The following is a 27,493-nucleotide window of genomic DNA, read 5'->3' on the forward strand; positions in this document are numbered from 1 at the left end:
GCTTATCTCCTGAGAGAACAATAGGATCAGGTGTTGAAATACACATTAAAGATGAGACCACAGGACCACTTTGGCCACAACACAGGTCAAACAGCCAAAGACCACTCTATGTCGCTGCTAAATCGCAGCTTAATGCAGGTGAATGGGGTCACATTACCACTTATTGAGACAAACAAATCGCAAATACAACTAGTCCAACTTTCTGTGACTTGTTTGTGGAGGTACCCTTCAAGTCACATTGACCCCATTCATCTGCATCCACTTTGTGGGGGTTTTCTTAACTGATGGCAATAGTATATTAGAAAAAAGCATGCAGAGCATTTGGTAGACAGTATAAAAGTACCGTCACACTCAGCGACGCTGCAGCGATATAGACAACGAGCCGATCGCTGGAGCTTCGCTGTTTAGGTCACTGTAGAGACGTCAAACACATCAACTCCAGAACGATGCAGGAGCGATCCAGTGACCTAACGGCGACTCACTTCTCGTTCTCGCTGGTTGTTAGCTCCATGTCAAACAGCCAGAGTGTACCGATCCGACACACATCTAAGGGCCCTATGCTCGTTGCTGGCGTCGTTGCTTTTGATGTCAAGCATGACGTTACACGCAGACCTGGCGACGAAATAAAGTTCTAGCTCCGACCAGCGATGGCACAGCGGGATCCAGATCGCTGCTGCGTGTCAAACACAACGAGATCTTTATCCAGGACGCTGCAATGTCACGGATTGTTGTTGTTCTCTTTGCAAAGTTGCTGAGTGTGACGGTACCTTAAGAGTCTGGAACAACAAGTATCTGAAGAAAAGATCTAAGGTCGGCGTGCACAAAGCCATCATTAATTTGCTTGTATGGGTCCGAGACGTGGGTTCTCTACCACCACCATATCCTACTCGAGTGCTTCCATCATCGCTGCCTCCGTACAATCCTGCAAATCAGCGGGAAGGATTTCTTCACCAATATCGCATTTCAACAGGCTGCAGTTACAAGAATCGAGGCCATGCTGCTTAAGAAGAAGTTATACCGGGTAGGACACGTCTCCAGGGTGGAAGATCGTCTACCCAAAATAGCATTTTTATAGTGAACTTGATATAAAAACATCATGAAGAAATCCCTTCATGTCTTCCATGTTGACCTTAGTTAGTCGCCTGCCCTAGCTGCTAACCGTGGACGCTGGAGCCATACTGTCCACAAAGAGGTCTCCTCCTTTAAGAGGGCATGCGGGATTAGCCAAGAAAACAGTGCAAGAACCAGGGAATTACTGCAGCCTCATGCCGAAATCAGTTCTTTCCCTGTAGTCAACTGCTTATCCCACAATGGCCTCATCAGCCTCATCATGGAATAAATGGCGCTATAATAATAATAATCAGCCACCAACGAGCACGTAATTGAGGTCGACACCCCCTGACCTTCACAGATCTTCATTCATGAAGCTACACCATGATTATCAGATGCCATTAATATATGCAGGCCCTGATGCCATCACGTCATCTGGGTGCCATCACCGGCGCTGGTTTACTTGGACTCCCTATCTAGGTTCCTGCCATTTCATGTGTATAATGTGCTCATCACAGCTCGTTAGTAACAAGCTATTTCCTTCATTGTGGTCAGGCTGAGCCCCAAGCCTCGCCACTAAGTGAACAGCCATGAACTCCGCGCCGCCCAGTGCTGACGCCGGTAAAAAAAAAAACTATGAACTTTTTGTAATCATTGTAATCAGCAAATTTTGGGTTTTTTTTTTTTTTTTGCTTTTGTTGAGGAATTTAAGAAGCTTGTGTACTTGTGTGAGAAGCTGGAGGAAGCTGTGGTGTCCTCCTCCTGGTAAGCTGAGTAATTTGAGACAGAAGGGGTGTGGGGTAAAGGTATTGTGTGAAGTTTTTAAACAGGGCAAAGGGCTCCCTTGTGAGGACACAGCAGAGGAGAGAGGAGCAAGGTAAGGAGCACTGCAGCCATTACACTGTGCACTTAGTATATTATTATTATTATTATTATTATTATTAATTATTTATATAGCACCATTAATTCCATGGTGCTGTACGTGAGAAAAGGGGTTACGTACAGAGTTATAGATATCGTTTACAGTAAAGGAATTTACAATGACAGACTGGTGCAGAGGGGAGAGGACCCCGTCCTTGCGGACTTACATTCTACGGGATAATGTCGTCCTTAGTTACTGATGGGGATATATATATGTATATATACATAGCTAGATAGATATAGATATTAGGCTGGGATATGAATTATTATGGGACTACAAGTGCTAGCCACCCGCCTTATGTTTTCCTGGCACTTGTAGTCATTGTATGCGCAGCTTGTTTACTAAAGCACTTCCTACTACGAGTATATACAGCCCGTACTGTACTTCTTAAACATCTTTTATGACAACCACAGCTATAAAGGGGATCTCTGTGGGTAAATGTATAATTATAGGGATCATCTGCACATCAAGGAGATGTGGGAAAGCTAATGTAGCGCTTGTTCTTACTGACCAATCAGGTTACAGCTCTCACCATTTAGAAGCCCTCTGGAGAAAGAAAGCTGAAACCTGATTGGTTGCTATGGGTAACTACCGGTTTTTATAGTTCGGGCCTTGTGTTTACGTGCAGTTTGGCCCTGTGAATTTGACGTTAATGATTAATTTAATCGTGACTAATGATATCCACTCTGCATGTGACTCACATATACTTCATGGTGTGTGTGTGTGTGTGTGTGTATGTGTATATGTGTATATATATATATGTATGTGTATATATATATATATATCTATATCTATATATACACACACACAATGCCTGTTTTCGGTGTGTGCGGTATACAGGTCATCTCATGTTTATCTTTTGGTTCCTCACATGACGATAAGTGTACAGCACCACATCCCCCTCCCCCGCACACATCTCTTCCCCTTTACTAATAACCATCCTTTACATAACAGTTGCGTATTCTGCTAAACTTTGCAATTGGGAAGATGTGGGAAACATGAAAAATATTTATAAAACCAATAATGTAAAATGCAGGAGTACATCGCTACATAATGCAGGTGAATGTGGGTCACATTTTTTGTTGTGGTTCCTTAGGCTATGTGCACACGGTGCGGATTAGACGCTTCGGATTCGTAGCAGTTTTCCATGCGTTGTACAGTACCATGTAAACCTATGGAAAACCAAATCCGCGGTGCCCATGCTGCGGAAAATACCGCGCGGAAACGCTGCATTGTATTTTCTGCAGCATGTCAATTCTTTGTGCGGATTCCGCAGCATTTTACACCTGATCCTTAATAGGAATCCGCAGGTGTAAAACTGCAGGTGAAATCCGCAGGTAAAACGCAGTGAGTTATACCTGCGGATTTCTCAAAAACGGTGCGGAAAAATCCGCAACGTGGGCACATAGCCTTACGTTTCGCACTGTGACCCCATTCACCTGCATTATGCTGCGATGTAGCAGCAGCACTGATCGACCTTCGATCCCACGACGTGCGTTGTGGCCAAGTTGCCGTTTTGCCCCAGCCTGACTGCGGCATGATATTCTAGATAATCCTAGAAAAAATGATGGGCTCGATTTATTATTTCCATTTTCTTTTTTCTTTTAAACTCACTTTTCTTCTTTTTTTTTTTTGTCTTGCGCTATTCATTGCTGGCACACATGATTCATGAATATTGTGCAAAAATAAAAATTCTCTTGAAATATTTTATGACTTTTTTTGCTCAAAGAGTTACAAAATTTGTGCAAAAAAAAAAAATGCCATACTTAGAATCACAGGTACATTTGATAAAGGAAAAAAAAAGAAGCACAACTTTTTCAAAAGTTGCAATTGATGAATCAGTCGAAAACGTCTAGAAACCCTAAACCCTGCCGACAATGGCAAATAGAAAACAACAAAACTATAGACGGACAAAAAATAATTTTAAAAGGCTCAAATGCAATAATGAATGGACCACTACCTTTCACAGGGATACATGCCGTCCTGTGTATTTGTGGTCGGGGTGGGGGAATAATGCGCATTTGTTGATTTGTTTCTTGCATCTTTTGTTTCTGGTGCTTGTGGAATGCAAAGAAAAGAAATGCAAAAATGTGCACGTCCCTCCCCCTCTACCCCATTGTGTTTTGGGCCTGGTTTTGCAGGTATTTGGTAGGGCCCTGTCTTATGCAGGATTCCTCTCTGATGAGCTGGTTTTTTTGTCTGTGAACCCTCCTGATGAGATTCTGGAGGTGACTGTCCTCAGCACCAGCCTTCCAGATCTAAGGGTAAGGCCAAATGGAGCAGCCATGTTGCCAGTAAAACAATCTCTTGATTTTGTAGCTTCCCCTGAAAAACTATATGGTCAAACTATATGGTTTGGAGGAAATGAATAAAGAGATTATTATTATTATTATTATTATTATTATTATTTCCTCTAGCGAAATCAATCGATTGATGGTTTAACAAGCAATTACAAAGATGCCTTTTATTTTGCTGTTGCTCTATTTGGTCCTACCCTTAAAGCCCCCATAAGCATTAGATAGACGTCAGAGAAACCCGCCAATTTCATCAGGACAGTTCAACCATAATGCGTATGGTGGTGTCCTGACCTACCCCAGCAACAGATGTTGGGAGAAAGATGGATGGGGCATAATGAATTTCAGCATGCCCCATCCTTTTATTATCTGGGGAGATAATTCCCCTTCAAAAGTGTTTGGCAGTTTCCCCTCCTCCATTAGTTACAAAAACTCCTAAATGGGTATTTGAGAAGGATTTGTTAAAAAGCAGGCAAACCCATAGTCAGCATTATTTGTAAAGCAATCCTCCCCCATAGACATGTGACTAGGCGGAGGTGAGGACAAGCAGGGGGGCTGAGTGCACCAAATAGCACTGTCCTCAGCTCCCTTACCCAAAAAACCTCAAAGGAAATCCCACTAATAAGAAGATAGCATTATATATGGGAAATACTCCAGCGATATGTAGGTGCCGTCCTCAGTGCTCACAGCATGGCCGCAAACTGCTCCTGATGATCAGGGATTGGACCTGGGGATGGTGATCTGTCCCTGATGATGGCCCTTGTAGACCTTCTGATCTGGGCTTGTTTTGATTTTATTGATTGTCAGCCGGTTCAGACGACCCAATAGTCAGGAAACGAGCGCTTCTACGATCCATCGTTCCCCAGTTATTGGCTCCTCTAAATGGTCCTCACCATAAGAAAAACACAATGGAGGAAGATGAGGATGTACGGAGCGGCGACGCGCGCTTCTATACTGATCCACACATTGTCAGCTTGGATGCACCAGCTCAGGAGACACCACCACCTGCAAGAGCTGCAGGCATAAAAGGCTTAGATACATCGGCCCAGTAGACAAAATCACATGATAGGCTTAGTTCAGCAGACCATATCCAATATGATGGGCTTAGATACCTGAGATCAGCAGACAGTATCCCATATGATGGGCTTAGATACATCAGTCCTGCATTTAGTATTCCACATGATGGGCTTAGATACATCAGTCCTGCATTTAGTATTCCACATGATGGGCTTAGATACATCAGTCCTGCATTTAGTATTCCACATGATGGGCTTAGATACATCAGTCCTGCATTTAGTATTCCACATGATGGGCTTGGATACAGTATATCAGACAGTGTCACACATGATGGGATGAGATATATCAGCTCAGCAGCAGACAGTATCACACATACACATGATAAGGAGGACATAGAGTCAGAGGATACAAAAAAAAGTTTTATTGAGAAATACATAGCATATATATGATAAATATTAATTGCATGGGTTTCATATGTGCAAATAAGTGACAAAGTCATACAGCAGCTCAGCAGACAGTATCACATGGGATGGGATTAGATACATTAGCTCAGCAGACAGTATCACACATATAATTACATAGGTTGAAAAAAGGCCTAGGTCCATCAAGTTCAACCTCTCTCCACTCAGTATATATATTTTGTCACTAACTCATGAGCTTATATACATCAGATCAGCATCGCACATAATGGGCTTATATACATTAGGTCAGCAGACAGGATCACACATAAGCTTAGCTACATCAGCTCAGCAGACAGTACCATCCATCATTGATGGGCTTGGATACATGTGCTCAGCACATATTATCGCACATGACAAGCTTAGGTTACGTTCACATTAGCGTTGTGCGCCGCTGCGTCGGCGACGCAACGCACAACGCGCGCCAAAACGCATGCAAAAACGCTGCGTTTTGCGACGCATTCGTTGTTTTTTGCCGAAATTTGGACGCAAGAAAAATGCAACTTGTTGCGTTTTCTTGGTCCGACGCTTGCGGCAAAAAAGACGCATGCGTCCCCCATGTTAAATATAGGGGCGCATGACGCATGCGTCGCCGCTGCGTCGCCCGACGCAAACTAGCATAACGCTAGTGTGAACGTAGCCTTAGATACACTGACTCAATAGACAATGTCCCAAATGATGGCATTAAATACTTCCACTCACCAGACAGTATTACACATAATGGGCTTGGATACACCGACTCAGCAGACAGTATCACATACAGTGGGGCAAAAAAGTATTTAGTCAGTCAGCAATAGTGCAAGTTCCACCACTTAAAAAGGCGTCTGTAATTTATATCATAGGTAGACCTCAACTATGGGAGACAAACTGAGAAAAAAAAATCCAGAAAATCACATTGTCTGTTTTTTAATCATTTTTTTTGCATATTATGGTGGAAAATAAGTATTTGGTCAGAAACAAAATTTCATCTCAATACTTTGTAATATATCCTTTGTTGGCAATGACAGAGGTCAAACGTTTTCTGTAAGTCTTCACAAGGTTGCCACACACTGTTGTTGGTATGTTGGCCCATTCCTCCATGCAGATCTCCTCTAGAGCAGTGATGTTTTTGGCTTTTCGCTTGGCAACACGGACTTTCAACTCCCTCCAAAGGTTTTCTATAGGGTTGAGATCTGGAGACTGGCTAGGCCTCTCCGGGACCTTGAAATGCTTCTTACGAAGCCACTCCTTCGTTGCCCTGGCGGTGTGCTTTGGATCATTGTCATGTTGAAAGACCCAGCCACGTTTCATCTTCAATGCCCTTGCTGATGGAAGGAGGTTTGCACTCAAAATCTCACGATACATGGCCCCATTCATTCTTTCATGTACCCGGATCAGTCGTCCTGGCCCCTTTGCAGAGAAACAGCCCCAAAGCATGATGTTTCCACCACCATGCTTTACAGTAGGTATGGTGTTTGATGGATGCAACTCAGTATTCTTTTTCCTCCAAACACGACAAGTTGTGTTTCTACCAAACCGTTCCAGTTTGGTTTCATTAGACCATAGGACATTCTCCCAAAACTCCTCTGGATCATCCAAATGCTCTCTAGCAAACTTCAGACGGGCCCGGACATGTACTGGCTTAAGCAGTGGGACACGTCTGGCACTGCAGGATCTGAGTCCATGGTGGCGTAGTGTGTTACTTATGGTAGGCCTTGTTACATTGGTCCCAGCTCTCTGCAGTTCATTCACTAGGTCCCCCCGCGTGGTTCTGGGATTTTTGCTCACCGTTCTTGTGATCATTCTGACCCCACGGGGTGGGATTTTGCGTGGAGCCCCAGATCGAGGGAGATTATCAGTGGTCTTGTATGTCTTCCATTTTCTAATTATTGCTCCCACTGTTGATTTCTTCACTCCAAGCTGGTTGGCTATTGCAGATTCAGTCTTCCCAGCCTGGTGCAGGGCTACAATTTTGTTTCTGGTGTCCTTTGACAGCTCTTAGGTCTTCACCATAGTGGAGTTTGGAGTCAGACTGTTTGAGGGTGTGCACAGGTGTCTTTTTATACTGATAACAAGTTTAAACAGGTGCCATTACTACAGGTAATGAGTGGAGGAAAGAGGAGACTCTTAAAGAAGAAGTTACAGGTCTGTGAGAGCCAGAAATTTTGATTGTTTGTTTCTGACCAAATACTTATTTTCCACCATAATATGCAAATAAAATGATAAAAAAACAGACAATGTGATTTTCTGGATTTTTTTTTCTCAGTTTATCTCCCATAGTTGAGGTCTACCTATGATGTAAATTACAGACGCCTCTCATCTTTTTAAGTGGTGGAACTTGCACTATTGCTGACTGACTAAATACTTTTTTGCCCCACTGTATGATGTGCTTAGATACACCAGCTCAGCAGTGTCACATATGATGTGCTTAGATACACCAGCGAGGGCTCACAATCTACAAGTATCACACATAATCGCTTAGATACACTGCTCAGCAGACAGTATCACACATAATGGGCTTAGATACACTGGCTCAGCAGACAGTATCACACATGGTGGGCTTAGATACAGTACTCAGCAGACAGTATCACACATGGTGGGCTTAGATGCACTACTCAGCAGACAGTATCACACATGGCAGGCTTAGCTACTCTGCTCAGCAGACAGTATCACACATAATGGGCTTAGATACACTTCAGCAGACAGTATCACACATAATGGGCTTAGATACACTGGCTCAGCAGACAGTATCACACATGGTGGGCTTAGATACAGTACTCAGCAGACAGTATCACACATGGTGGGCTTAGATGCACTGCTCAGCAGACAGTATCACACATGGCAGGCTTAGATACACTGCTCAGCAGACAGTATCACACATGGTGGGCTTAGCTACTCTGCTCAGCAGACAGTATCACACATAATGGGCTTAGATACACTTCAGCAGACAGTATCACACATAATGGGCTTAGATACACTGCTCAGCAGACAGTATCACACATGGTGGGCTTAGATACACTTCTCAGCAGACAGTATCACACATGGCAGGCTTAGATACACTGCTCAGCATCCCACAGCCCATGCAGTTATGTCCCCCCATGTGATGGATGAGTTTTGGGGTACCCTCTCTGCATTCTGTGATTTTACATATATTTTTGTTTCCCGCACAGACACAACATGGAGAAGCTTGTCGTCCTCCTGGCCTTTCTGCCATGTGTCTCTATGAAGACCCTGTGGAGCCCCCCGCAGGACGGCGAGCCCTCTCTTCGCTTTGCTGTGATTGGTGACTGGGGCGGCCTGCCCCTTCCCCCTTACACCACCAAACAAGAACTACTGGTTGCAGACGAGCTTGACCATATCGTGTCCAAATGGGGGGCCGACTTCATCCTGTCTGTGGGCGACAACTTCTATTATGACGGCGTGAAAAACGTGACAGACATCAGATTTAAGGTAAAGAAATAAATGCACTATTGGCGGTGACATGTCCTCGCCAGAAAACCTGAGCTCCCCCTCCCTCCCTGCTACGTGGATGAAGGGAAGTGAAAGCCCCTCTGACAACAATTTACGCTGAAATCAGCAGGGCTCACTGGATCATAGGCCGGACCACCCACCAGACTTCAGTGAACATTTACTGTCATAGTGGATCTCCACCTTTTTGTCTCCAGGTCATTAGTCCGGCACAACGTGCTCCATTCGTTTCATTGCCTGGCGAAACCTGGTGACAAATACAATTCCGCCTGCAGCCACCACCAGGGGGAGCTCACCGCATACTGGGGTATTGACGGCAATGTAGGCGGCTCCCTCTAGTGGTGGCAGCGGGTAGGCGGAATCATTAAGCTTAATGTTTGCTGGAGATTTGTTGCTCTTTATCTGAATATTTTCACGTGAATATTTGAAGAAATGAATCGGTACAGAGTTTGTACCTTATTGTAAAGAAGAAACCCCGGGATAGTCCCATTGATTAGCCACACACTGGATGTTAGTCTGGGATTAAAAAAAAAAATGTTTGCTTTTTTTGAGGATTGGCGCCACCCTTGATCATAGGTTGTGTGTGGTATTGCAACTCCGCTCTATTCACATCAATGGGCCTGAGATGTAACATCGGATACAACCCATCCTCAGGGGTGGCGCTGTTTGTAAAAAAGTCATTTTTTTTCTCTAATTACATGATCCTTTAATTACCAGCAATATTTTTTTTTTATATAGTTACAAATATATTATGACTTAAAGGGATATTGCCATCTCATAAATTGATGACCGATCAAAAACATGAATGAATAAAGACGAGAATGGATTTTGTCTTAGAATATCTGCAAGAAAACGGCCAAATCCAACCGATTGCATCGTCTGTAAGATCGGACTGATTGGCAGGAATTGAATGTGTGAAAACCAGGCTTTAAAGGGAATCTCTCAGCGGGTTTTTGCTATTTAATCTGAGAGCGGCATGATGTAGGGGCAGAGACCCTGATTCCGGCGATGTGTCACTTACTGAGCTGCGCGTTGCTGTTTCAATAAAATCAGTGTTTTATCAGCAGGAGATTATCACTGCAGGACTAGGTGTCTCCTGCCTCATAGTCAGGTGCTCTGTGTAATCCCACCCCTAACAGATGATTGGCAGCTATCATTGCACAGTGTACACCTTAATCAGCCAATCAGTGGTGTGGGCGGGGTTACACAGGGTTCCGCATTCTGAGCAATGCTAGATCTGCAGAAGAGAAAACTGTCATTATCTCAAAATGACAGCAAGCAGCCCAGTAAGTGACACATCGCTGGAATCAGGGTCTCGGCCTCTACATTATGGTGTTCTCGGATTACATAGCAAACACCAGGTGATAAATTCCCTTTAAGTGGATGTCCCATAAAGAACATTTATTACTAGAGTTGAGCGACCTTGACCTTTTTAGAGTCGAGCCGGGTTTTGCGAAACCCGACTATGTCCAAAGTCGGGTCGAGTGAAATCGGCCGATTATGACGTAAAGTCGGGATCGACCGAAACACGAAACCCAATGCAAGTCAATGGGGCAGCATAGTCGGCAGTGAGTGGGGGCCAGGAAAACACCTAGAGTGCCCATTTTAATGTCAAAACCATCCATTCTTCTTAATGAAGCTTGTCAAGCGTAATTTACCTTAAAATAATTGGAAGGCATTTGAAATTGGGGGTCATTTGGCTAAAGTTGTGGGGGGTAGGGCTGGTTCAAGTAATTAGTGGGCCCAGGAAATCTGGACCACGTCACGGCAGTGGAGCAGGGAGAGGTAAGTATTTCAACTTTGCAAGTGCTGTGATCCTGAGCAAGCAGGGGGGGCCCACTCGTTGGCATTGGCACTGGCACAGGGCCCCTCAAAGTACAGCGGTGTGTTTGCACGGCGGGGGCGCCTCCCACCGGCAGCAACACTTTTGCGTACTATGAGAGGCCCTGTGCCAGTGACGTCGCCAACTAGTATTCCTCCCCCCACCTGATGAAGGAACCTGCACTTTCATCTGCACCTTCCTCTTTGTCCCCGTGTAAGGTGGTATGGTATGCGGGAAGAGCAACCTGACTTTCAGCAGGGTCACAATGTTGTTGTGTAGCGTGCACGGGGAATGTTGCGTTATGGGTCAATGTACCAGCAGACTCATCTATCACTGGCTGGGCAATGGGCACGATGAAGTGGAAACACAGATATAGGCCCAAAGAATAAAGTGGGCTAAATGCAGTTCAAAATTGGTAACACAGGAATAACCAGGGGGCATTGCAGTGGAGGACAACTGGAATGAGAGGCTGACACAGAGAGTAGGGCCAAATCAGTAAGTAGTCGAAATGCAGTTCAAAATTGGCAACCGTAGTAAACAGGCGGCACAGCTTTGTTCAGTGGAGGAGAACAGCAAGGAGTGGCAGACACCGATAGTAGGCCCCAACCCAACTAGTAGGCCAAATGCAGTCTAACATTAACAACTACTTAACGAGAGGCTGAAAATGGAATTTCAGGACAGGAAACCAGGAGAACAGCAAGGAGTGGCAGACACCGATAGTAGGCCCCAAACCAACTAGTACGCCAAATGCAGTTGTTCCATTTAACCACAATTTAATGAGAGCCTGAAGATAGAAGCTCAGGAAAGGCAACCTGGGGAACACCTTGGAGTGTAACACACCATCTCTCTCCACCCCATACCCATTTTGTAGGCCTAATGCTGTGTACTTTTCTACAACTACTAAACGAGAGTCGGAAGACCGAAGCAATGGCAAAGAAACCTGGGGAACACCTTGGAGTGTAACACACCATCTCTCTCCACCCGATACCCATTTTGTAGGCCTAATGCAGTGTAGTTTTCTACAACTACTAAACGAGAGTCGGAAGATCGAAGCAATGGCGAGGAAACCTGGAGAACACCTTGGAGTGTAACACACCATCTCTCTCCACCCCATTCCCCATTTTTTAGGCCTAATGCAGCCTACTTTCCGACACCTACTAAACGAGAGCATGAAGATCGAAGCTCAGGAAAGGCAACCTGGGGAACACCTTGGAGTGTAACACAACCTCTCTCTACACCACGGAAGGGCTGATTCTTAGGAAGGAAGGCTGTTGTAAATAAGCATTGCGCGTCCGAGGGTGATTATATTCTTATTCGGTATCTACTCACCCTCAGACGCGCCATGCTTCTTGATTTGTAATTAATGTTTATTTGCAATGTGCTTTTGACTTACTCAATTATTTTTTTAATTATTGATTTTATTAAATTAATAGTTTAACATCTTATTGGAAATAATTTAAAGGAGACGCGACAGGACAACACTCGGTGGATGCCATATCTGTGTTAACAACTCCAAAAAACTTTCAGTTAACTTCTTGCAGGAGAAAGAAATTGTAGCTGTTGGACCTTTGTAGTACAGTTCCAGATATTTGTTGTGTGTTTGTTTTGATTGTTAAAATGTCTGCATTTGAGATCTCAACACGATCTTATTTTTTATAATCAAATTAATTTTTTAAATATTTTATTAGGTTGGTTCAAGGGGTACACGGGCCGCAGTAGACAGGTCAGTGGAGGCCTAGTGGAAGGAGGGACCGCAGATGCGCCACTGTTTCACCCATACACAATTAGTAGGCCTAATGCAGCGTAGTTTCCAACAGCTACTAAACGAGAGCCGGAAGATCGAAGCTCAGGAAAGGCAACCTGGGGAACACCTTGGAGTGTAACAACAACCTCTCTCTACACCACGGAAGGGCTGATTCTTAGGAAGGAAGGCTGTTGTAAATAAGCATTGCGCGCCCGAGGGTGATTATATTCTTATTCGGTATCTACTCACCCTCGGACGCGCCCTGCTTCTTGATTTGTAATTAATGTTTATTTGCAATGTGCTTTTGACTTACTCAATTATTTTTTTAATTATTGATTTTATTAAATTAATAGTTTAACATCTTATTGGAAATAATTTAAAGGAGACGCGACAGGACAACACTCGGTGGATGCCATATCTGTGTTAACAACTCCAAAAAACTTTCAGTTAACTTCTTGCAGGAGAAAGAAATTGTAGCTGTTGGACCTTTGTAGTACAGTTCCAGATATTTGTTGTGTGTTTGTTTTGATTGTTAAAATGTCTGCATTTGAGATCTCAACACGATCTTATTTTTTATAATCAAATTAATTTTTTAAATATTTTATTAGGTTGGTTCAAGGGGTACACGGGCCGCAGTAGACAGGTCAGTGGAGGCCTAGTGGAAGGAGTGACCGCAGACAGGCATCGAAGGCCTAAAATAATCACACATGGCTGTAGGCAATTTTAAATTGGTTCCAGGGGTACACGGGCAGCAGTGGTGTGGTCAGTGGAGGCCTAGTGGAAGGAGTGACCACAGACAGGCATCGAAGGCCTAAAATATTAACACATGGCTGTAGGCAATTTTAAATTGGTTCCAGGGGTACTTGGGCAGCAGTGCCCTGGTCAGTGTAGTAGTAGTTGAAAGAATGGACCGCAGACAGGCATCGAAGGCCTAAAATAAAAAAATTGGGCTGGCTGTAGGCAATTTTAAATTGGTTCCAGGGGTACACGGGCAGCAGTGGTGTGGTCAGTGGAGGCCTAGTGGAAGGAGTGACCGCAGACAGGCATCGAAGGCCTAAAATAATAACACATGGCTGTAGGCAATTTTAAATTGGTTCCAGGGTTACACGGGCAGCAGTGGTGTGGTCAGTGGAGGCCTAGTGGAAGGAGTGACCGCAGACAGGCATCGAAGGCCTAAAATAATCACACATGGCTGTAGGCAATTTTAAATTGGTTCCAGGGGTACACGGGCAGCAGTGGTGTGGTCAGTGGAGGCCTAGTGGAAGGAGTGACCGCAGACAGGCATCGAAGGCCTAAAATAATCACACATGGCTGTAGGCAATTTTAAATTGGTTCCAGGGGTACACGGGCAGCAGTGGTGTGGTCAGTGGAGGCCTAGTGGAAGGAGTGACCACAGACAGGCATCGAAGGCCTAAAATATTAACACATGGCTGTAGGCAATTTTAAATTGGTTCCAGGGGTACTTGGGCAGCAGTGCCCTGGTCAGTGTAGTAGTAGTTGAAAGAATGGACCGCAGACAGGCATCGAAGGCCTAAAATAAAAAAATTGGGCTGGCTGTAGGCAATTTTAAATTGGTTCCAGGGGTACACGGGCAGCAGTGGTGTGGTCAGTGGAGGCCTAGTGGAAGGAGTGACCGCAGACAGGCATCGAAGGCCTAAAATAATAACACATGGCTGTAGGCAATTTTAAATTGGTTCCAGGGTTACACGGGCAGCAGTGGTGTGGTCAGTGGAGGCCTAGTGGAAGGAGTGACCGCAGACAGGCATCGAAGGCCTAAAATAATCACACATGGCTGTAGGCAATTTTAAATTGGTTCCAGGGGTACACGGGCAGCAGTGGTGTGGTCAGTGGAGGCCTAGTGGAAGGAGTGACCACAGACAGGCATCGAAGGCCTAAAATATTAACACATGGCTGTAGGCAATTTTAAATTGGTTCCAGGGGTACTTGGGCAGCAGTGCCCTGGTCAGTGTAGTAGTAGTTGAAAGAATGGACCGCAGACAGGCATCGAAGGCCTAAAATAAAAAAATTGGGCTGGCTGTAGGCAATTTTAAATTGGTTCCAGGGTTACACGGGCAGCAGTGGTGTGGTCAGTGGAGGCCTAGTGGAAGGAGTGACCGCAGACAGGCATCGAAGGCCTAAAATAATCACACATGGCTGTAGGCAATTTTAAATTGGTTCCAGGGGTACACGGGCAGCAGTGGTGTGGTCAGTGGAGGCCTAGTGGAAGGAGTGACCACAGACAGGCATCGAAGGCCTAAAATATTAACACATGGCTGTAGGCAATTTTAAATTGGTTCCAGGGGTACACGGGCAGCAGTGGTCTGGTCAGTGGAAGTCTAGTGGAAGGAGTGACCGCAGACAGGCTTCGAAGGCCTAACATAACAAAAATGTCAAAACAATGGTATTGTCAGTGCCAGGCATTGAAGGATGTCAGCGCCTAGACTACACATTGGTGAAGCTGTGAGAGATAATTTTGCTAGTGGTAGAGCACTGTTTGAGCTGGGGGGGGGGGAACTGGCTTGTGGCCGGCGGTACAGGCACAGGGCCCCTCATATTACAACGGTGAGTCTGACGTTGGGAGCGCACCACCACCGCCAGAGACACTTTATTGTACTATGAGGGACCCAGTGGCAGTGCCGTCGACCAAAAGCGGCCACACCCACCTCTTCAGACAAACAGCACTCTCAAGGGTCCAAGCGCAAAGTGGCGATAGCACGACCCCGTGTGGGGAGTTTGGCCATTTCGTGAGGTGGAAACATGTCGTATGCTGGACAATCAGGTGAAGAAAATTACGAGATTGGAAAAGTCATTCAGAATAGTCCACAGGCAAGACCTTTTCATAGGAAAGCTAGGTGTCAGCCGGGCAGGGTGGGGCAAAAGATTTTGAAATCCAGTTGTGGTTCATTTTAATGAAGGTTAGATCATCTACATTTTGGGTAGCCAGACGAGTCCTTTTTTCTGTTAGTATTGAACCTGCAGCACTGAATACTCTTTCTGATAGGACACTAGCTGCCGGGCAAGCAAGCTCCTGCAATGCATATTCTGCCAATTCTGGCCAGGTGTCTAATTTGGATGCCCAGTAATCAAATGGGAATGACGGTTGAGGGAGAACGTCGATAAGGGATGAAAAATAGTTTGTAACCATACTGGACAAATGTTGTCTCCTGTCACTTTGAATTGATGCTGCAGTACCTGTCCTGTCTGCGGTCATAGAAAAATCACTCCACAACCTGGTCAGAAAACCCCTCTGGCCAACGCCACTTCTGATTTCTGCCCCTCTAACACCTCTGGTCTGCTGGCCCCTGGAGCTCGTGTGAGAACGATCACGGGCGCTGTGTGCAGGGAATGCCAGAAGCAAACGGTCAACAAGAGTTGATTGTTTTGTTGCTAATATTAGTTCCAAGTTCTCATGTGGCATAATATTTTGCAATTTGCCTTTATAGCGAGGATCAAGGAGGCAGGCCAACCAGTAATCGTCATCGTTCATCATTTTTGTAATGCGTGTGTCCCTTTTGAGGATACGCAAGGCATAATCCGCCATGTGGGCCAAAGTTCCCATTGTCAAATCTGCGGTTGTGCTTGGTTGAGGGGCAGTTGCAGGCAAATCTACGTCACTTGTGTCCCTCAAAAAACCAGAACCCGGCCTTGCCACGCCACCAATTTCCCGTGCCCCCGGGAAAGCTTCCTCATTAAAAATATACTCATCCCCATCATCCTCCTCATCCTCCACCTCCTCTTCGCCCGGTACCTCGTCATGTACACTGCCCTGACCAGACAATCGCTGACTGTCATCAAGGCTTTCCTCTTCCTCTGGTGCAGACGCCTGATCCTTTATGTGCGTCAAACTTTGCATCAGCAGACGCATTAGGGGGATGCTCATGCTTATTATGGCGTTGTCTGCACTAACCAGCCGTGTGCATTCCTCAAAACACTGAAGGACTTGACACATGTCTTGAATCTTCGACCACTGCACACCTGACAACTCCATGTCTGCCATCCTACTGCCTGCCCGTGTATGTGTATCCTCCCACAAAAACATAACAGCCCGCCTCTGTTCGCACAGTCTCTGAAGCATGTGCAGTGTTGAGTTCCACCTTGTTGCAACGTCTATGATTAGGCGATGCTGGGGAAGGTTCAAAGAACGCTGATAGGTCTGCATACGGCTGGAGTGTACAGGCGAACGGCGGATATGTGCGCAAAGTCCACGCACTTTGAGGAGCAGGTCGGATAACCCCGGATAACTTTTCAGGAAGCACTGCACCACCAGGTTTAAGGTGTGAGCCAGGCAAGGAATGTGTTTCAGTTGGGAAAGGGAGATGGCAGCCATGAAATTCCTTCCGTTATCACTCACTACCTTGCCTGCCTCAAGATCTACAGTGCCCAGCCACGACTGCGTTTCTTGCTGCAAGAACTCGGACAGAACTTCCGCGGTGTGTCTATTGTCGCCCAAACACTTCATAGCCAATACAGCCTGCTGACGTATGCCAGTAGCTGCCCCATAATGGGAGACCTGGTGTGCAACAGTGGCAGGTGCGGATGGAGTGTTTGTGCGACTGCGGTCTGTGGACGAGCTCTTGCTTCTGCAGGAGGACGAGGAGGAGGAGGAGGAGGAGGGGGTGCGAACGGCTACAGACAACTGTTTACTAGACCGTGGGCTAGGCAGAACTGTCCCAAACTTGCTGTCCCCTGTGGACCCTGAATCCACCACATTTACCCAGTGTGCCGTGATGGACACGTAACGTCCCTGGCCATGCCTACTGGTCCATGCATCTGTTGTCAGGTGCACCTTTGTGCTCACAGATTGCCTGAGTGCATGGACGATGCGCTCTTTAACATGCTGGTGGAGGGCTGGGATGGCTTTTCTGGAAAAAAAGTGTCGACTGGGTAGCTCGTAGCGTGGTACAGCGTAGTCCATCAGGTCTTTGAAAGCTTCGCTTTCAACTAACCGGTAGGGCATCATCTCTAACGAGATTAGTCTAGCTATGTGGGCGTTCAAACCCTGTGTACGCGGATGCGAGGCTAAGTACTTCCTTTTTCTAACCATAGTCTCATGTAGGGTGAGCTGGACTGGAGAGATGGAGATCGTGGAACTAGCGGGGGTGCCGGTGGACATGGCAGACTGAGAGACGGTGGGAGATGGTATTGTTGCCGCCGGTGCCCTAGATGCAGTGTTTCCTACTACGAAACTGGTGATTCCCTGACCCTGACTGCTTTGGCCTGGCAAAGATACCTGCACAGATACAGCAGGTGGTGCGCTAAATGGTGGTCCTACACTGCCGGAAGGGATGTTGCGTTGATGACTAGCTTCATTGGCCGAGGGTGCAACAACCTTAAGGGACGTTTGGTAGTTAGTCCAAGCTTTCAAATGCATGGTGGTTAAATGTCTATGCATGCAACTAGTATTGAGACTTTTCAGATTCTGACCTCTGCTTAAGGAAGTAGAACATTTTTGACAGATGACTTTGCGCTGATCAATTGGATGTTGTTTAAAAAAATGCCAGACTGCACTCTTTCTAGCATCGGATACCTTTTCAGGCATTGCAGACTGAGCTTTAACCGGATGGCCACGCTGTCCTCCACCAGGTTTTGGCTTTGCCACGCGTTTTGGGCAAGATACGGGCCCGGCAGATGGAACCTGTGGCGATGTTGATGCCTGCTGCGGCCCCTCCTCCTCCTCTGCTTCAGAACTGCTGCCGCCTGCACCCTGTTCCCCCAATGGCTGCCAATCGGGGTCAAGAACTGGGTCATCTAATAACTCTTCTTGTACCTCCTGCGCAACTTCGTCTGTGTCACCGTGTCGTTCGGTGGTATAGCGTTCGTGATGGGGCAACATAGTCTCATCAGGGTCTGATTCTTGATCAGCACCCTGCGAGGGCAATGTTGTGGTCTGAGTCAAAGGACCAGCATAGTAGTCTGGCTGTGGCTGTGCGTCAGTGCACTCCATGTCAGATTCAATTTGTAATGGGCATGGACTGTTAACTGCTTCACTTTCTAAGCCAGGGACGGTATGTGTAAAGAGCTCCATGGAGTAACCCGTTGTGTCGCCTGCTGCATTCTTCTCTGTTGTTGTTTTTGCTGAAGAGGACAAGGAAGTGACTTGTCCCTGACCGTGAACATCCACTAACGACGCGCTGCTTTTACTTTTACCAGTTTCACGAGAGGAGGCAAAAGAGCTAGAGGCTGAGTCAGCAAGATAAGCCAAAACTTGCTCTTGCTGCTCCGGCTTTAAAAGCGGTTTTCCTAATCCCAGAAAAGGGAGCGTTCGAGGCCTTGTGTAGCCGGACGACGAACCTGGCTCCACAGCTCCAGACTTAGGTGCAATATTTTTTTCCCCACGACCACCTGATGCTCCACCACTACCACTACCCTCATTACCAGCTGACAATGAACGCCCCCGGCCACGACCTCTTCCACTAGACTTCCTCATTGTTTTAAAAACGTAACCAAACTAACGTTATTTGTTGCAGTCACACAACTTACACGGTGAGCTATAACTTCAGTATGATTTAGCTACCCCTTTACAGGTTGGTGAGACCACCGCGAAAATCAGGCACAATGTTACACACTCTTTTTTTGGTGGCTGCAAATTAGAGAGATGCCCCACACGCAGGACTGTCACTGAAGCACAAATGTTAATATTAATGTCACACTATTATTTGTTTTTTATTTTTATTTTTTTCAGGAACACTTTAGAAACCCCCCCAAAAAAAAAAAATTGATTTTTGCAGGGAGAATTTAGAAAACAAATGTAACAAACTATATGCTTTCTATGGGCCACTGAGTGAGAGATGACGCACACAGGAATCAGGAGTGGCACACAAGCCCAGAGGCCAATATTTTTCTACCAATGATTGATGGAGTTATTTTCTCTGGTAGATTTTGGAACCCAAATCAAGGAAAAAAAATATAGGCTTTCTATGGACCACAATTGGAGAGAGAGAGAGAGAGAGAGAGAGAGAGATGGCACACCCAGGAGTCAAGACTGGCACACAAGCAGAAAGGCCAATATTAATCTCCCACTGTTTTTTTTTTTTTTTTTTTTTTTTTCAGGGAGACTTTAGAAAAAAAAAAAATAAAAAAAATATGATTTTATCAGGAAGAATTTAGAAACCAAATAAAATAAAATGATTTTTTCAGGGAGAATTTAGAAAACAAATAAAACCAAAAATAGGCGTTCTATGGCCCACTGACTGAGAGATGACGCACACAGGAATCAGGAGTGGCACACAAGCCCAGAGGCCAATATTTTTCTACCAATGATTGATGGAGTTATTTTCTCTGGTAGATTTTGGAACCCAAATCAAGGAAAAAAAATATAGGCTTTCTATGGACCACAATTGGAGAGAGAGAGAGAGAGAGAGAGAGAGAGATGGCACACCCAGGAGTCAAGACTGGCACACAAGCAGAAAGGCCAATATTAATCTCCCACTGTTTTTTTTTTTTTTTTTTTTTTTTCAGGGAGACTTTAGAAAAAAAAAAAATAAAAAAAATATGATTTTATCAGGAAGAATTTAGAAACCAAATAAAATAAAATGATTTTTTCAGGGAGAATTTAGAAAACAAATAAAACCAAAAATAGGCGTTCTATGGCCCACTGACTAAGAGAGAGAGAGAGAGATGGAACGCTTAGTACTGGCACACAAGCCCAAAGGGCAATATTAATCTCCCTTTTTTTTTCCAGGGAGAATTTCTAAAACCCCCCCCCCAAAAAAAAATAGGCTTTCTATGGCCCACTATTTGTGAGAGAGATGGGACGCTCAGGACTGGCACAGATGGCACGCTCAGGACTGGCACAGAAGCCCAGAGGCCAATATTAATCTCCCTTTTTTTCTGGGAGAATTTATAAAACCAAAAAAATATTTAAATAGGCTTTCTATGGCCCACTATTTGTGAGAGAGATGGCACGCTCAGGACTGGCACAGATGGCACGCTCACAACTGGCACACAAGCCCAGAGGCCAATATTAATCTCCCTTTTTTCAGGGAAAATTTATAAAACCAAAAAAAAAATTAAATAGGCTTTCTATGGCCCACTATTTGTGAGAGAGATGGCACGCTCAGGACTGGCACAGATGGCACGCTCACAACTGGCACACAAGCCCAGAGGCCAATATTAATCTCCCTTTTTTCAGGGAAAATTTATAAAACCAAAAAAAAAATTAAATAGGCTTTCTATGGCCCACTATTTGTGAGAGAGATGGGACGCTCAGGACTGGCACAGATGGCACGCTCAGGACTGGCACAGAAGCCCAGAGGCCAATATTAATCTCCCTTTTTTTCTGGGAGAATTTATAAAACCAAAAAAATATTTAAATAGGCTTTCTATGGCCCACTATTTGTGAGAGAGATGGCACGCTCAGGACTGGCACAGATGGCACGCTCACAACTGGCACACAAGCCCAGAGGCCAATATTAATCTCCCTTTTTTCAGGGAAAATTTATAAAACCAAAAAAAAAATTAAATAGGCTTTCTATGGCCCACTATTTGTGAGAGAGATGGCACGCTCAGGACTGGCACAGATGGCACGCTCACAACTGGCACACAAGCCCAGAGGCCAATATTAATCTCCCTTTTTTTCTGGGAGAATTTATAAAACCAAAAAAATATTTAAATAGGCTTTCTATGGCCCACTATTTGTGAGAGAGATGGCACGCTCAGGACTGGCACAGATGGCACGCTCACAACTGGCACACAAGCCCAGAGGCCAATATTAATCTCCCTTTTTTCAGGGAAAATTTATAAAACCAAAAAAAAAATTAAATAGGCTTTCTATGGCCCACTATTTGTGAGAGAGATGGGACGCTCAGGACTGGCACAGATGGCACGCTCAGGACTGGCACAGAAGCCCAGAGGCCAATATTAATCTCCCTTTTTTTCAGGGAGAATTTATAAAACCCAAAAAAAAATAAAATAGGCTTTCTATGGCCCACTATTTGTGAGAGAGATGGCACACTCAGGACTGGCACACAAGCCCAAAGGCCAATATTAATCTCCCACTGTATTTTTATCAGGGAGAATTTATACACCCCACAAAAAAAAATACAGAAAAATGAAAAGGCTTTCTATGGCCCACTATGTGAGAGAGATGGCACACACAGGGATGGCACTCTAGCAGAAATGCCAAATTGCCAATCTTAATCTCCCACCAAAAAAAAAAAAAAAAAAAAAACAGGGAATGTCCTACAATTACTATCTCCCTGCCTGCAGTAATCTCAGCCAGGTATGGCAGGCAGCTACTATCTCCCTGCCTGCAGTAATCTCAGCCAGGTATGGCAGGCAGCAATAAGGAGTGGACTGATGCACAAATGAAATAAAAAGTGTGGACAAACAAACAAGATAGCTGTGCAGAAAGGAAGGAACAAGAGGATTTGTGCTTTGAAAAAAGCAGTTGGTTTGCACAGCGGCGTACACACAGCAATGCAGCTATCAGGGAGCCTTCTAGGGCAGCCCAATGAGCTACAGCGCTGAGGGGAAAAAAAAAAAAAAAAAACTTCCACTGTCCCTGCACACCGAGGGTGGTGTTGGGCAGTGGAAATCGCTGCAGCACAAGCGGTTTTGTGGTTAATGGACCCTGCCTAACGCTATCCCTGCTTCTGACAAAGCGGCAGCAACCTCTCCCTAAGCTCAGATCAGCAGCAGTAAGATGGCGGTCGGCGGGAACGCCTCTTTATAGCCCCTGTGACGCCGCAGACAGCAAGCCAATCACTGCAATGCCCTTCTCTAAGATGGTGGGGACCAGGACCTATGTCATCACGCTGCCCACACTCTGCGTTTACCTTCATTGGCTGAGAAATGGCGCTTTTCGCGTCATTGAAACGCGACTTTGGCGCGAAAGTCGCGTACCGCATGGCCGACCCCGCACAGGGGTCGGATCGGGTTTTATGAAACCCCGACTTAGCCAAAAGTCGGCGACTTTTGAAAATGTTCGACCCGTTTCGCTCAACCCTATTTATTACCTAAACACTAGATAGTTGATAAATAAAATATGGCAGTAGAGACCCCCCATCCCCCTCAAATCCAGAGATCAGGGGTCTCGTAGTTCCTTGTGTGAATAAAGGGATAATGAGCGGCGACTTCTACAGGAGAATGGTCTCAGCATCCGGAATGTTAGCAATGCCTCCGAGACCTCTCCTGTCCTGACCCTACTGGTTACCATTACCTACACTGACACATTGTAACAAACGCTCAGACATTCACTGACAGCAAGCCCCCAATTATAACACTGCAGGTCTTTCCATTATTTACATGTGACTGTAAACCCATGCATCTAATCCCGTGCGTAATTTCCTTCCAGGCAACATTCGAGAATGTGTTTAATGGGGAGTCGCTGCGCGAAGTCCCGTGGTACATCCTCGCCGGCAATCACGACCACAATGGAAACGTCACAGCTCAGATCGCCTACAGCAACGTGTCTTCTCGCTGGTAAGGATAACTATACCCCCCCCCCCCAGGGTATATATCTATTTATATAATTGTCTAAGGGTTTTTCTGTCTGTCTGTCCTGGAAATCCCAGCTCTCTGATTGGTCGAGGCCGCCAGGCCTCGACCAATCAGCAACGGGCACAGCGACGATGATGTCATAATGGTTGCCATGGCGACGATGATGTCATAAAGGTTGCCTCAACCAATCAGCGACGGGCACAGTCTGCCGCGAATTCTGGAATCATCATTGTCCATATACTACGTGGACATGCATATTCTAGAATACCCGATGCGTTAGAATCGGGCCACAATCTAGTATATCTATATATATAATTGCCTAAGGGTTTTTCCGTCTGTCTGTCTGTCTGTCTGTCCTGGAAATCCCGGCTCTCTGATTGGTCGAGGCCGCCAGGCCTCGACCAATCAGAGACCGGCACAGCATCGACGTAGAAATCCCGCGTCTCTGATTGGTCGAGGCCGCCAGGCCTCGACCAATCAGCGACGGGCACAGCGACGATGATGTCATAAAGGACGTAGAAATCCCGCGTCTGATTGGTCGAGGCCGCCAGGCCTCGACCAATCAGCAACGGGCACAGCGACGATGATGTCATAAAGGACGTAGACATCTCACGTTTCTGATTCAGCGACGGGCACAGTATCGACGTAGATGACATAATGGTTGCCATGGCGACGATGATGTCATAAAGGTTGCCTCGACCAATCAGCGACGTGCACAGTCTGCCGCGAATTCTGAAATCATCATTGTCCATATACTACGGGGACATGCATATTCTAGAATACCCGATGCGTTAGAATCGGGCCACAATCTAGTATATATATATATATATATATATATATATATATATATATATATATATATATTATTCTGGCTCCCTGCAGTCACCACTAGAGGGAGCTCGCTGTATTAGGAGTTGTACAGCTTTAAAAAAAAAGAAAAGCATAAAAAGTTATGGTAGCCTAATAGTAAAGCCCATTCTCCACCTATACATCACTGTGATAAAAGGGGGCTGGCTTAGATAGGAAAATGTGCTGTCAGCCAGCCCCTCCACGTGCTGAGACAAGAAATGCTCTCCTATGGTGATTACAAGCCAGGAGTGGGGGTGCCAAGCACAAGCCAGGAGTGGGGGTGCCGAGCAAGAGCCAGGAGTGGGGGTGCCGAGCAGGAGCTAGGAGTGGGGGTGCCGAGCAGGAGCCAGGAGTGGGGGTGCCGAGCAGGAGCCGGGAGTGGGGGTGCCGAGCACGGGCCAGGAGTGGGGGTGCCGAGCAGGAGCCAGGAGTGGGGGTGCCGAGCAGGAGCCAGGAGTGGAGATGCCGAGCAGGGGCCAGGAGTGGGGGTGCCGAGCAGGAGCCAGGAGTGGGAATGCCAACCACGGGCTAGGAGTGGGGGTGCCGAGCAGGAGCCAGGAGTGTGGATGCCGAGCAGGAGCCAGGAGTGGGGATGCCGAGCAGGAGCCAGGAGTGTGGATGCCGAGCAGGAGCCAGGAGTGGGGATGCCGAGCAGGAGCCAGGAGTGGGGGTGCCGAGCAAGAGCCAGGAGTGGGAATGCCAACCACGGGCTAGGAGTGGGGGTGCCGAGCAGGAGCCAGGAGTGGGGATGCCGAGCAGGAGCCAGGAGTGGAGATGCCGAGCAGGAGCCAGGAGTGGGGGTGCCGAGCAGGAGCCAGGAGTGGGAATGCCAACCACGGGCTAGGAGTGGGGGTGCCGAGCAGGAGTGGGGGTGCCAAGCACGGGCTAGGAGTGGGGGTGCCGAGCATGGGCTAGGAGTGGGGGTGCCGAGCACGGGCTAGGAGTGGGGGTGCCGAGCACGGGTCAGGAGTGGGGGTGCCGAGCAGGAGCCAGGAGTGGGGATGCCGAGCAGGAGCCAGGAGTGGGGATGCCGAGCAGGAGCCAGGAGTGTGGGGTGCCGAGCAGGAGCCAGGAGTGGGAATGCCAACCACGGGCTAGGAGTGGGGGTGCCAGGAGTGGGGGTGCCGAGCAGGAGTGGGGGTGCCAAGCACGGGCCAGGAGTGGGGGTGCCGAGCATGGGCTAGGAGTGGGGGTGCCGAGCACGGGTCAGGAGTGGGGGTGCCGAGCAGGAGCCAGGAGTGGGGGAGCCGAGCAGGAGCCAGGAGTGGGAATGCCAACCACGGGCTAGGAGTGGGGGTGCCGAGCAGGAGTGGGAATGCCAACCACGGGCTAGGAGTGGGGGTGCCGAGCAGGAGCCAGGAGTGGCGGTGCCGAGCTCGGGCCAGGAGTGGGGGTGGAAGGAGGGAAACTTAATGAAATGGCGCCACACCTGTTTACAGGATGTATGAGGTATTACAGCTCAGCCCCATTCACTTCATTCAAGTCGAGGTGCTATTGTGGACACATCCCAGTTTTTGGCCATCCCAGAGTCTGTTTCATCCATGACGCCTTTTATCTTCCCTCCATACAGGAAATATCCAGATCTCTACTACGACTTGTCCTTCAAGATCCCCAGCACCAATGTATCTGTGAGACTGCTGATGCTGGACACAGTCGTCCTGTGTGGGAACTCTGACGACTTCCTAGGGGGGCAGCCGCTGGGAGCGACGAACGTGAGGCTGGCACAGAAACAACTACAATGGCTGACGGAGAAACTGCAGGCTTCGAAGGACGAATACTTACTAGTGGCCGGACATTACCCCGTGTGGTCGATAGCGGAGCATGGGCCGACTAGCTGTCTCGTCCACAATCTCGAGCCTCTGCTTAAGAAGTACGGCGTCACCGCTTACCTCTGTGGGCATGATCACAATATGCAGGTAGGTGTCTTCTCTGCATGGGCGGCACGGTGGCTCAGTGGTTAGCACCGGGATCCTGGTAGCAAATATGGACATGGCAGTCCCGTACACTGTGGATGAAGCGTGCATGTGTGGCCGCTGCGGACGGACCCCTGTGGTCAGCAAGTTGTGGATAGGATGGGAATAACTAGAGATGAGCAAATCAATTTGCAGGACCCTGGTCCATGGTCCTTGGGAGCCCCACAAATCTCCTTCTACCTGCCGACATCCTCAGCGCCTCTTCTTCTTTGTATCCCCTCGATTATGTTGCGCCAGTTCTACAAATCAGAAGAGGCGCAGTTCGTCACCATCCGGCGGCCATGATGTTCTGACCTGCCTACAGGACAAGGGTTGTGCTAATCAATTTGCTATCTACATACAACCTACTTCCAGTATTTAATGGTTGGCTATGGGACTCTGGTGGTCCTCTCCGTCAGCGGCTGCGTGCGAATCCCTAGCGTCCGTGGTCACGAGATTGGCTGCAGCGGTCAGGCGGACGAGACCTCTTCCCTAACCTAGAAACACTATTGTGTAACGCCAGCGAACCTCTATGTTATATCCAGACCCCCAACATGACTCTGTTCCTCTTCCAGTACCTGCAGGATGACAGCGGCATCGGATACGTGTTGAGCGGAGCGGGAAACTTTATGGAAAACTCCCGCAGACACGAAGGAAAGGTTCCCGAAGGCTACTTGCGGTTTTTCCAGGGTGAGCAGGAGACCATGGGCAGCTTCGTGTACGTGCAGATCACACCTACAGAAATGGACATAACGTACATAAAGTCAGGAGGCAAAAGTCTGTTCCGCACCGCCCTGTCCCCGCGTCGCCTCTAAGCTCCTCCGCCACGTCTCCTCTCCACACCGGGCATTACTAATGTAGCTCCACAGTCCTGGCACGTGGACCATCTGCTGTGGAACTAACAAATCGCTGCTGTTTTTACCTTTTATCTTTTGGTTTTATCATTTTAATAGGTCTCCAAATCTGTCGCCCCCGACACTTTATAGGGACCCCCGGCGTTTCCTGATGGCCTGGTGCTGTCAGGGCAATTGTAATTTCCCCCCCAGGTTGGAGACCACTGGGCTGGAGCTAGGAACATCGCTAAGTCCATAGGCGACCGCTGCTGTCGTAAGCTTGAAACCTCGAAATTTGTTGAAATCCCCTCGTTTCATGATCTGCTGAATTTTAAGAAGCGCTTGATGGACAAATCAGTCTTATTTATTTGGGCACCGTCTGATCGGGTCACTTCTCGTGGACACATCCGATTTATCAGGCAATAGATACGGATGCGTGTCCAGAGGGGGGGATCCGCACACAAGCCCCTCGTGCCTCTCTAGCAATTCTCTATAGAGGTTTGTTGATTTTATATTGGTTAAGTCAAATGTTTTTATCACCAATCCCTGTTTTGTTTTGTTTTTCTCTATGTCCTTTCCATCGTTGAGGTTATGTTTACTGATTTTATAAATATTGTTTTGTTACTGTCTTTTTAATTGTAAAAAAAAAATTAAATGTTTTCTGT

The 27,493-nt window shown here is 46.9% G+C and overlaps 1 protein-coding gene across 2 annotated transcripts; it reads left to right on the forward strand.

Moving 5' to 3' along the window:
* Positions 1-1,774: 1,774 nt before the first annotated feature.
* ACP5 (acid phosphatase 5, tartrate resistant) lies at positions 1,775-27,493 on the forward strand. Of its 2 annotated transcripts, none has more exons than XM_069767184.1 (5): positions 1,775-1,815; positions 8,891-9,170; positions 23,049-23,176; positions 25,614-25,959; positions 26,571-27,493. In XM_069767184.1, exons 2-5 carry the CDS (start codon positions 8,898-8,900, stop codon positions 26,808-26,810), a joined length of 987 nt encoding a protein of 328 aa, XP_069623285.1. In that variant the 5' UTR covers positions 1,775-1,815; positions 8,891-8,897; the 3' UTR covers positions 26,811-27,493. The 2 variants fall into 2 exon arrangements, with proteins under 2 accessions (XP_069623285.1, XP_069623286.1); XM_069767185.1 differs by lacking the exon at positions 1,775-1,815 and adding an exon at positions 1,902-1,927.

The sequence above is a fragment of the Ranitomeya imitator genome, chromosome 4 (genome assembly GCF_032444005.1).
Source record: "Ranitomeya imitator isolate aRanImi1 chromosome 4, aRanImi1.pri, whole genome shotgun sequence".
Classification (NCBI taxonomy): domain Eukaryota; kingdom Metazoa; phylum Chordata; class Amphibia; order Anura; family Dendrobatidae; genus Ranitomeya; species Ranitomeya imitator.